At 41.9% G+C, this 12,539-nt stretch overlaps 1 protein-coding gene across 1 annotated transcript in view; it reads right to left on the bottom strand.

Moving 5' to 3' along the window:
* The window catches only part of SRP68 (signal recognition particle 68), a 30,915-nt gene extending 19,162 nt beyond the window's left edge, over positions 1-11,753 (bottom strand). The window contains exons 1-8 of the mRNA XM_082679352.1: positions 11,593-11,753; positions 9,957-10,023; positions 7,450-7,563; positions 4,293-4,488; positions 3,646-3,728; positions 3,292-3,401; positions 2,854-2,936; positions 1,140-1,280 (exon numbers count right to left, since the gene is read on the bottom strand). Of these exons, the coding sequence (XP_082535478.1) occupies positions 1,140-1,280; positions 2,854-2,936; positions 3,292-3,401; positions 3,646-3,728; positions 4,293-4,488; positions 7,450-7,563; positions 9,957-10,023; positions 11,593-11,752 (954 nt within the window). The 5' untranslated portion in view covers position 11,753. The remainder of the gene's footprint in view (positions 1-1,139; positions 1,281-2,853; positions 2,937-3,291; positions 3,402-3,645; positions 3,729-4,292; positions 4,489-7,449; positions 7,564-9,956; positions 10,024-11,592) is intronic.
* Positions 11,754-12,539: the final 786 nt, after the last annotated feature.

Genomic DNA, 12,539 nt, shown 5'->3' on the forward strand with positions numbered 1-12,539 from the left:
CCCCTACTGACCTCCCTTGCCCCCTATTCTATCTAGAATTTCTGCCCCACTGTCACTGCCTGATGCCTGGCACAGAACTGTAGCAGTTCTTTTCTTCCAGCATGTACCGCTTTAAAACAAGAGTTAACCCAGTTGCACGATCTAAATGGTTGCTATCAGCCCTAGTCCAGAAGAGAGACCTCTATACCCTAAATGCCAATGAAATGTTCTCAGAAAAAGTTTAGTCTTTTAGATTAATGAAAACTCAACTTTCTGGTATTGTTCTAGTCTTCTGTCTTTCAAGGAAATAAAGGGTAAATAAGAGGCAATATGTAATACAGACAAAAGGCACAAAGAAATCCTTCAGTTGTTGAAAGCTGTCCCCAAACCAAAGGAGCCATTTTGGAACAAGTCACTGAAAGGTTTGGATGCTTAAGACAACTCATCAGCACAACTAAGAAAGCACCTCATACAAATATCACTCCGGGTGCAGTAGCTTGCTGTGAAGTCTCACGAAATGCCACTGGTCCCTGCTGAGGCTGGAGACACAGGGAGCAGCCTGGTTTTTTCTCAGACGTTCTTCACCTAATATGGAGAAGGAGCTCTAAAAAAATGCCTCAATCACTGCCTACTTCATACAAACCAAGATCACCAGGATCTCTCATCTTTTGGAACTCACTTGGTTGTGCACACCCACAAACAGGTAAGAATTATCTCAGCAGGAGCATCAGGCAGTATGGCTTTGCATGAATACTGCATATATACCACACATAAAACAAGATGTTCTGGTTTAGCTGTCTTTAAAAGGCCCAGGAACAAGACGTGGCCCTTTAGGGCTAGAAGGCTAGGACAAGAGGTCAGACAGACACAAGGGACATAACAGTCATGCTGCTGCACCACCTGCTGGGCCGAATGTAACCCCTGACTTTAAGCAGACCCTTGTTGCTCCCATTTTTACTGAAGGCTGTCACTGTCAATTTCTTTGCCCTCCAAACTAAGAACTCCTTGATAAACTCAGCTTTCAAAGTAATTTTATTCAAGAGGGTACATCTTGAGACTGTTACCAAATCCCAAGCAGCAACAAAACACTACATGTTAAACACACAAGGACAAGCTCCAGACACACACAGAAGAGAACAGAATAGGTCCTTGCTCCTTACCTGGGCGATGGCTGACTCATTGTCGGCCAATCCCAGTAAAAAGATCCTCACTTTGTCGATCTTCACCGGGACCGTTCTGCCTCTCCATTCCACTTCACTCATGGTGGCTGCCTGCTTGGCTCGAGTCTGAGTGATCAAGGCCTGGAAGGTAGTTTTAAAAAGTTAAAGCTTTAACTGTGGATATGAGTGATCAAGGTGAAAATCAGCAGAAACTATCATTTGTCTCTTTCTAAAACTGACACATCCCAGTTTATAGAGTATATACAAATTTCTATTTAAATTCCTCCCTGGCATATTTCTTAGCGTACAGAAACTCCAATATTAAAAGGACACGACAGAAGGCTAACGAGCAACACTAAGTTTTGGCAAGAGTGTAAGGAGAAAAGCATCGCAAGCAGAAATGTAAATTAGTAGAAACTTACTAAAAGTATTTGTCAATATGTATCAAAAGCTTCCAAAACATTCAATTCCACTTTTACAAATTTATCCTAAGGAAATAACTAAGAATGTATACAAAAACTGGGGACACAGATATTCATGGTAATACCAGTTACCACTTTTAAACAATCAACAATAATGAGTGGTCAAATAAAACATGTACCACAATGGAATACCATGCGGTCATCAAAAGATGCATGGAAATGTATTTACTGAAGTGGAAAAATGCATGTGACATTAAATTTAAGAAGCACGTTACTAAACAGTGTATACTGAGATTCTATTTTTAAAACATATGCCTTTTTCTCTACATATACAAGTTTGCAGGACTTCCCTGGTGGAGCAGTGGTTAAGAATCTGCCTGCCAATGCAGGGGACATGGGTTCGAGCCCTAGTCCGGGAAGATCCCACATGCTGTGGAGCAACTAAGCCCGTGCCCCACAACTACTGAGCCGGCGCTCTAGAGCCCACGAGCCACAACTACTGAAGGCAGCACGACTAGAGCCCGTGCTCCGCAACCAGAGAAGCCACCGCAGTGAGAAGCCTGCGCACTAGTGAAGAGTAGCCTCTGCTCGCCGCAACTAGAGAAAGCCCGCATGCAGTAGTGAAGACCCAAAGCAGCCATAAATAAATAAATAAATAAAATTTTAAAAAAAGTTTGCAAGATATTCATCATATCATACCACCTCTGGGTGGTAACCCACATGATTCTTTTTTTTTTAATTAATTAATTTTATTTTTTATTTTTGGCTGTGTTGGGTCTTTGTTGCTGTGGTGGTGAGCAGGGGCTACTGTTCATTGTGGTGCACAGGCTTCTCATTGCAATGACTTCTCTTGTTGCGGAGCACGGGCTCTAGGCGTGTGGGCCTCAGCAGCTGCGGCATGCGGGCTCCAGAGCACAGGCTCAGCAGTTATGGCACACAGGCTTAGTTGCTCCGCAGCATGTGGGAGCTTCCCAGACCAGGGCTCGAACCCACGTCCCCTGCACTGGCAGAAGGATTCTCAACCACTGCACCACAAGGGAAGCCCCTAAATGATTCTGTTTTTTCCCCCCAATCTTTCCCAGTCTTTTATATTTCCTACTTTTTCTATGAGTACCAAATTAAGAAAGTTGAACACTTTAAAATATTAAGTGAAAATAGTTTTTGCTAAAAATAGATATAAATATGCATATATTGACAGCAATTATCCTCGGATGATGGGATTATGGGTTACTTCTTTTACTGGACTTTTTTCAAACCAAAGACTTTTCACAAAAATGTGCATACTAGATTACCTCCAATTTTTCAGCCAGGAGACCCTCAGTGCCCCCAGACCTCAATCTCATCTGCATGAGTTCATTGATAGCTGACTGGTCCCCTGAGAAAAAGAGAGATATTGAGTGGAAAATCCTCGAGGGAGTTGGGTGTTCCCTCAAGAACCACTAGATTCAACTCCAAGCTCTTCTCCCTCCATAAGCACGTTTCAAGGCCTCCCAAGTCCTTTCACAAAGCTCTTGGTGAGTAAAGAAGATGGCAGGGCCAAAACCGAAGCAATGGAATTCCCTTCCGGATTTCGAGCAGGGCTAACTCCGACAATTCTACTTTTTTCATCAACCAAAACCCACACCAAATATGGAAGCAAGGGAGAGGGAAGAAAGTTAAAGAAATTCTCTAGGCTCTCTGAGATGAACTACCACCAAGCCACCTGTCGATGCCCCATGCAGCCCGCTCACCAATGTTATATGCACAGTAGCGGATGTTGGGCGAGATCTCCTCCACACGCTGGTTGTACAGCACAGCCTGCTCTTCTGTGAAAGCGCTGGCCAGCTTCTCATAGATAGTCCTGCGAGGAAAGAAACATCATGGCTCACAGCAGCCTCACTTTAAGAAAATAAACTCACAAGGAACACAGACCAACTACCAGAACTTGCATGTTCTGAGGCTGAAAGAGAAGAACCAACATTTCTAAAGAGAAGAAAAAAAGAAAGAAATTGTAATAACTTTCACAGAAACAAGCACTAGCTGATCTGCAGCTTGAATGTGACTATCATCAGAACCGGTCACAGCCTTTGGCCCAGAGGACTCACTTGCATTTGTTAAAAGCCTCGATGGCAGCTTTCCATTCTTGATGTTCAAACCGCAGCATTCCTGAGAGGTAAGCTGTGTAAGCCTGTAAGGTGATGGGAAAGAGAAACTGCGTCAACACCCGACAACCAGACAGCCCAACCGCCTCTACTTGCTTCGAACTTTAATATCAAGAATACAGAGATATTCAGGTTGATTCTAAAAGAAAAAAATTTATTTCACTAATAAAATGTGATACACAGGTAATTTTATGATTCATTTTACTTCCTAGGAAAGAACTTCAAAATAAAGAAAATTTGTTCCCTTCATTTTATTTAACAACCCACTTCTGGGCTATAACATAAGCATTAAAAGTTGAAATATCTTTCATCTCTTTTCAAATATTCATTAAGAAAAAAGTTCTTATTTTGTGAATTTCCCAGATACAAGTTCTCCATGCACGTATCAAAAGAAGCATGGGCTTTCTTAAAAGTCAGAGCTAATTGTTAAAAACCAAGAGCTCAAAAACAAAAACAAGAGCCAACTTCACCTTTTAAAAGCAAGATTAGGTTTTTTCCTCTCCTGACTACAAACATATAATGTAAGAAACTCTGTTCTGTTTACGTCTCTAAGCTCCACAATAAAGCAAAGCTGATGTTGAGACACTAACCTGAGCCTCCAACTTGGTCTTGGCGTCCACACGATTGCTCTCACACAAGCGTTCCAACTCCTCCGCATGCTTCACAGCTTTGCGTAGGCGAGATAACAAGTGGAACCGTTTTCGGGGTTCAGTGTTGGCTTCCTGTTTGAGCTGCATGGCATAGCTCCAGGCTCTCTCAGCATCCATCAGAACCAGAAGCAAATATCTAAACCAGAGACAGAATGGGCCAACTGAACAGCAAAGGCCAGGAGCACCAGACTCAGATATTCTCTGACGTGCAATCTTTGGCCTCTCAACTTTTCCCTATGCTCTGCCTTGCTCTCCTCCTCAGAGCTGCTCTTCAGTATCAACCATGGCTCCCAAATCAGCATCTCTGATAGGTTTCTAACCACCTATCAGACACATCTCATTGAAAAGCCTGCTATTGCCTCAAACTTGGCAAACCCAGACTTACCCCTCCCAAATTTAACAAATAGAGGCAGTCTAGGCACATAATCTGGCCTCATCTTTGAATCATAGCTCCTTCATCCCAACTCAGTTAGAAACCAAGTCCTTGAGAAGCAGTGTATACATACATATATATGCGTGTGTGTGTATTTTTTTAAACTGAAGTATAGCTGACTTAAAATATTGTATTAGTTTCAGGTGTACCACACAGAGATCCGATATTTCTATATATTATGAAATGATCGCCACAGGAAGTCTAGTCACCATCTGTCACCATACAAAGGTATTACTATATTATTGACTATATTCCCTATGTTGTGCATTATATATCCCTGCGACTCTACTGTATAACTGAAAGTTTGTACTTCTTAATCCCCTTCCCCTATTTCACCCACCCCTTCCCACTTCTCTCCCCTCTGGCAGCCACCAGCTTGTTCTCTACAAGTCTTTTTGTTTGTTCATTTGTTTTTTAGATTCCACATATAAGTGAGATCATACAGCATTTGTCTTCCTCTAATTTCACTTAGCATAATACTCCCTACGTCTATCCATGTTGTCGCAAATGGCAAGATTTCATTCTTTTTTATGGCTGAGTCACATATGTGTAACCTGATCTTGCTTTTAAAAGATGAAGTTGGCATCCCTTGTTTTTGTTTCTGAGCTCTGGTTTAAATATACATATAAATATAGATATAGACATAGATTTAGATATAAAACCTTCTTTATCTGTTATCCTTCAGTGGGCACTTAGGCTGCTTCCACATCTTAGCTATTGTAAACAATGCTACACAATAAACGCTGGCGTGCATGTATCTTTTTTAATTCGTGTTTTTGGGAGTTTTTTTCAGATAAATACCCAGAAGTGGAATTGCTGAGTCATATAGTTCTATTTTTAATTTTCGGAGGAACCTCTGTACTGTTTTCCATAGTGACCGCACCAATTTACACTCCCACCAACAGTGCACGAGGGCTCCCTTCTCTCCACATCCTCACCAACACTTGTTATTTCTTGTCTTTTTGATAACAGCTATTCCGACAGGTGCGAGGTGATATCTCATCGTGGTTCTGATTTGCACTTCCCTGACAACTAGTGATGTGGAGCATCTTTTCAGGTGCCTGATGGCCATCTATATAACTTCCTTGGAAAAATTTCTATTCAGATCCTCTGCCCATTTTTTAATCAAATTGTTTGTTTTTTTGATATTGAGTTATATGAGTTCTTTATATATTTTGGATATTAACCCCTCATCGGATATGTCATTTGGAAATATCTCCTCCCATTTAATAGGTTGCCTGTTCATTTTGTTGATGGTTTCTTTCGCTGTGCAAAGAGAGGCAGTATACTGAAGTGGTTAAGAGCCTGGATTGGAATCTCAGTGCCACCACTGTATGACTTTGGGCAAAATACTAACCCTTTCTGTGCTTCACTCTCCCATGCAATAATACATATAACACACTTAGACCAGAGCCTGGCACTTACTAATGCTATATAAGTTGGCTACTTCATTGTTATTATGGTGAATCTTTCTTTAAACTACTGCCTTGATTAATCTTCCTTTAACTGTAGCTTAGCCTTGTCTCACTGTTATAACAGACTCTTCCTAACTCGATCTCATTGGATTTAATCAATCCATCCTGCTTCATCCCATCATGCTCTAGTTTTCTGACTGTGTCTCATACACCAAGCTCCGAGCCTCTTTGCTGCCTGAGCAGTAGCTAACAACTGCCCAGAGCATTACAGTTCCTACACTGCATTCAAAGACATCATGGCATGCTGTTTCCCTGAACACAGAATGTCTTTTCCTCTCACAAACCCTTGAAGGTCCAGCCTCCTCCATGCAGGCTTCCTGGCTTCCCCATCAAGAACCCCCAAACTAACTTCTCCCTTCCAAGACTTCAGAATTCTTATGAGTAAATTACACACAGTATAGCAGTTTTGCTATCTTGTAGTGTTCCCTGTTCTGTACTCAGCCAATATCTCTCAACAATATCAGAGTCAATGGGGTTCAATAACTATGCCTCCCCAACTCTTCTACATCCAATATGGTGTCTAACTCAGTTCTGGCCACGTACCGGACCAGGGGGCAGCAAACTTTTTTCATAAAGGGCCCAACAGTAAGTATTTTAGGCTTTATAGGCCCTATGGTCTCTGTCACAACTACTCTGCTACTGTAGCACAAAAGCAGCTGTAAGCAATATCTAAATAAATGGTGTGACTGTGTTCCAACTTTACTTACAATAAACAGGTGGCAGGAAGACCATTTTGGCTCACAGGTCAAAGTCTGAGGAACTGACCCATAGACTTTTAATACATATTGCTTTCATAGAGTAATCCTGCCATGTTAAGCATGAATGCATTGAGCACTGAAATACAAAACTCTTCTGTAATAATTTACACATGTCCAGATTTCGCTTAAGACATAATGATTTAAGTAAGTACTCAGACATTGAGATTTGCGTTCTAGAAACCTTACCTAATAACCAGTTAGAGTCTAATCGCTGACTTCAACATCTGCCATTCTACCATAGCTCCTGAACAAGTTAGAGAGTCTCTCTGAGGCTCAGTCTCCTCATTTTATAACACAGGAGTAGTAAAGATGTCTATCCCACAGGATCACGTGAAATAACTAGGAGTCTGACACAACACCTGTCACGCTGTAATTGTTCAATAAATGTATTAGCAAGATGCATTCAGCACTTAGCACTGGGCAGTCAATACCTGTTATCAGTCAGAAGATCTTCAGTTACTTTTTTCCCTGTGAATTTGTGTCTGTTCCCCATCTTGAAGTTGAGTGTTTTCCGAAGACGTCTTTGTCTACGGGAACAGTAGCCTCTGTAGGAAACCACAACCAAAAATCATTCGGCCAAGCTGATAATACTTTCAATAGTAAATTCTACAACAAAGTAAGGTCAAAAGTTCAGGGTATTCTACTATATGGTTGCTATAGATACCACCATCCTCTTGCAAACATTTATTGAATGGAAAATTGCAAGCAATATGACTGGTATCACAGAAAACATGAAGAGACAAGGACACAGTACCCATTCTCAAAGAACCCATACTCTAGTTGGAGAGAATCATGCAGATAGAATGGCAACCAAAAAAAACAAGGCCAATGTCAAATTGAATGTATAGGACACAAGTAATCATTCTCTCCTTGTTAACCCACTTTGCTGGAGTGGACTTATGGTGGGTTTCGAAAGAATGAGTAGGATTCTGATGGATGTAAAAGGGAAGAAGGGGCATCCTGAGGGAGACTGTGATGACAATGAAGACGTGGAGAAAGAAACTGCAAGCATATTTGAAGAAAAATGAGGAGGTTAATTAGGATATAAATAAGAAAACTATAGACATCACCTCTATGCCAAGCCTCTCCTGTACTCATGCAACTTTTTATTCTTACTTCTACTACAATATGAGGGCATTATATTACGTTCTTAATATGTCTATCTCACTAACATAAACTCCTTTAGTGCAAAGATGATTTTATTTTCAAGTTTCCCCCAATGTCATAGCACAGTGCCTAACATACAGATGTGCAGTAAATGTATTTTGACTAAATTGTGTAAAAGTACATGTAAAATTTTACCACCCTTAATCAAATAATATAGCACAAAATTTACAATGCAAAATGATATTAAATGGTACTTCAAAATCTCAGTCTTAAAGCTACCAGAGCGGACTTCCCTGGTGGCGCAGAGGTTAAGAATCCGCCTCCCAATTCAGGGCACACGGGTTCGAGCCCTGGTCCGGGAAGATCCCACATGCCGCGGAGCAACAAAGCCCGTGCACCACAACCACTGAGCCTGCACTCTAGAGCCCATGAGCCACAACTACTGAGCCCACATGCTGCAACTACTGAAGCCTGCGTGACTAGAGCCCGTGCTCTGCAACAAGAGAAGCCACCGCAATGAGAAGCCCGCGCACCACAATGCAGAGTAGCCCCCGCTCGCTGCAACCAGAGAAAGCCCGAGTGCAGCAACGAAGACCCAACACAGCCAAAAATAAATAAATAAATTTATTAAAATAAAAAAGCTACCAGAGCACAAGTTATTAAAAAGAAGAAGTAATAGTCTGACCGAATCTATGAACTAGATCTTTTCCCTCGATTCATAATTATGCTTTAATTATCACTTACCCTTTCACATAAAAATCAAATGGGACACTCACACATTATGAGTAGAAATATAAATCGGTAAAAATTTTCCGGCAATATGGATACATTTATCAAGATCCTTCAAAATGTTCACACTCCCTGAACTGTCTATTTCTATACTACTCTATGCTAAAGAAATGACCAGAAATACAAAGAGGTATGAACAGAGATTCACGGGAACAATATTTTTAAACCTACAAAACTGGCTACGATATAAATAACCAACTTGGGGGAATAGGTAAATAAATTATGGTAGGCCTATATATTGAGTTATAATGCAACTAATTAAAATCACGTGTATGGAACATTTTTATAGGCATGGAGAAATACATACCATATAACGTTAGGCAAAAAAGCGGAATACAAAGTTGTATATACGATATGAGCAAACATGAAAAAAATGCATAGAAAGAGACTAGGAGAACAAAAATACTACTTGGTAGGCACACACATACAAATATATTTATGTACTAAAAACGTACTAAAAGGTACACATCAAAGTCATTTTTATGTTATGAATATTTTACCACCAAAAAATCTAATTAAAAATGTAACACTGAAAACAATTAATAATAACTAGAAAAAACAAAAACAAAAATCGGAGTCAACCACTAGCCATTCAATTGGGGAACAAAAGCAGACTGCGATTCATCCCTGCAATGGAATACTACTGAGCAGTATCTGTTAGGTGAGAGAATCTAGACACAAAAGGCTATGTTCTGAAAAAAGCAAAACTATAACAATGGAAATCAGAACAGTGATTGCCAACAGCTGGAATGTAACCCAGATCCTACAATACGGTTAAGTTTAAAAAAAAAAAGATTACCATAACTACTATTTTCAGCAGAAGCCTCCAATGTTATCTGCAATACTGTGAGACAAAATGGATAAAAAGATTGGCTCCTTTTAAATTTGAAAATTAAGTATCTTCTTGAGAACTCAATACAAGTTAAGAACTAGACTTTCTAGGTATACTTTCTGGTACAGCAGAGTAAGTAGGATAGTAAAAAAGCAAACCAAATTTGAAAATTCCACAGAGACTTGTACATATCTTGCGCACGATACTAACCTGTACCTCTGAAAATCTCCATGCCGTAAACCATGCTGCTGCTGCGATTCCTTAATAATCTGAAGAACTAGAGCCAAGATTAAGGAAAAGCTTACAGTGCCAAGAATCCAAATAACTCAAAACATTCATCTATATTAGTACTATTGGTCTACATCTGTATCAAATCACAGCACATTAAACATTTCTGAAATACTGAGTACATTAGTGAAATCTCTGGTAAGCATTTTCAATAGCTCTCTTATCATAGGACAGGACCAGGGCTAAGCATGTAGAAAAGGTGACTGCCTGAACCGTTACTACTTTCAAACTAAAAAAGGAGGGCATCATTAGCCATTGAGGCTTAATGAGACCCAACAGCTAAAGCTGCTGGATTCTAAATACTGACTACATCTGGGGTGGTTCCCAGTGATTTACACCTGGACCCAATGTTTTACTCATTTTAGCAGATTCAGGTTATAAATGACGTGTACTACTCCTCTATTTGCATAACCTCCTACATCTGCCAAATCTGACTTTCCTTAACAGCTGTGATGCTGCATGTGCCTATGGTGAGCACATGCCAACCAAACCAGACCACAGTTTGCATTAAAATACTAGTTTTTCTTTTTTAAAAAAAAAAAGCCTTGAGCAAACTCTCCTTTTTAAGAACCTTAAAATATTTTAAGATTATGTCCCAAACTTCAGGAAGTCCAACGACCTTTGTCTACAATTTTAGTTTTCTTTTAAAGTTTCCTCAATGCTTCTTTACAGATGTATTTTAAAACACTGAACAATAAAAGGGCTATTTCAATAACTAAAAAGAGACAAACATATATAAGGTGTGCAGTAAAATCAAGGCGTTCTAACATCCATTTGAAAGGATACCGCCCGTTCAAAAAGTAAAACTTCAATCTCCTGAAAACTTCACTATATTAAGATGTCAAGCTAAATGTATTATTTCAGAAATTCACCTACATTTTCTCCACTACTTATTCATTTCAAAAAGCCACAAACTAATGTCATCAACACTCAACTGTGGTACACTCTGATGAAAACTAGAAACCGATTCATCTGAATGACTCTCAACAAGATAAAAGGTCTACAGACCTATTAAGAAAGCTATACAAGTAATGTTAACAACCTACAATGATTTATATTCAAAATGGGCAATAAGCTTTCCCTTACAACACGTAACTTTTGCCTCCATTTCCAAAGCATCAAACTGTAATTTTTATTATGCATTCCCCGACAGCTGTCAGACAGAAGTATTAGGCCAAAAGGTCAAGACTGCAGTTTCCTCTCCCCAGTTCAGTGGCCCCAGTTGCCAAGGCAGTAGTTCATCAGAGTGGCCAGTGTCAGCCCCATCACCAGCCCTCCAACTGGGCAACTGCGGGTAAACTGAAGAAAACTGCCCAATATTCCGGTGCCGCTTGAAAGAAGAGGACGTTCCCCAGACTGGAAGACAAAGAAGATGCGAGGAAAGGCCAGTCGAAAACCAGACCCTGAAACTCTGAAGTGCCAAAAAGTAGAAGCGAGAGAAACTGCAACCTTCGGCCTCTCCTGCCCAGGTCGTGCCGCAACCCGCCGCCTCTCCCGCCCCCGGCCCGCCAGATCGACACGTAGTCATTGCGAGTTAGGCCCGATTACTGTAGGATACTCTCCAAACTCAGGCTATCTCCGAATTCTTTGTTTGCCTTCGATCCAGCTGAAGGCCGTTCGTTTTCCTTATTTTCCTCTCCTCCGGCACCGCGTCCACCACCGCTACCGCCGCTGCTGCTACCACCGCCGCCTGCAGGAACCTGTTTCTCAGCAGCCATCTTGCCCCTGCGCCGCAGAGCAGGACGGGATAGAGAAGGCGGGACGACCGGGGAGAGAGAGAGAGAGCGGAGCCGGCTCGGATGGGCTGACGGGATACCGGCGGATTCCGCCGCCGACGGCCCTGCCCGCAGGCAGTGGCCACTTGTTGGAGTGCGCCTGCGCGTGGACTAGGCTTCCGGGTCTCAAACGGTGGTGGGCTAGGCTGAGGGCCCGGAAGCTCGCGGACGCCGTAACTGCTGAGGTGTCCTGGGGGCAATCCTACTTCGCATCCACCAAGGGTGGAGGATCCGGAGATGTCCCCCTCCCACACCTCCTGCATCCCTGCACAGGGGATCCGGCTCACGTCCCGCACACAGAGAGCGGGTGCAGTTGGCTAAGACCTTTGGATTTCGGAGTGTCTACCTCCCCGGGGGCTCCGGAGATGGGGTTCCCACCCTACGCAACGAAACACCACGCCTGGGAGGAACCGCCTCTGTCTGCGCTTTCCTTTGGAGCCGACCATAGTGCAGGGACTTTCCCTAATGGATGGGGATCGGTGCCTTTCCCTGGACTTCCGGTCGAGCAGTCCGCGGAGTGAGAAGTGCTGAAGCGAGGGATACCATGAATCTTTCCTCTGCAATATGGCACTGCGAGCTCTGGAGTCTGATCTCTGCAGCTCCAATTCTGCCTCTGCCATTACTGGTTGGGAGATGTTGGGCAAATAATCTCCCTCATAAACCTTTTCCCTCATCTGTAAATGGGGATAACCAATTAGGGTGGTTATGAAGACTAAATTAAATGGTGTAT

This window comes from Grampus griseus (genome assembly GCF_964374135.1).
Source record: "Grampus griseus genome assembly, chromosome: 20".
Classification (NCBI taxonomy): domain Eukaryota; kingdom Metazoa; phylum Chordata; class Mammalia; order Artiodactyla; family Delphinidae; genus Grampus; species Grampus griseus.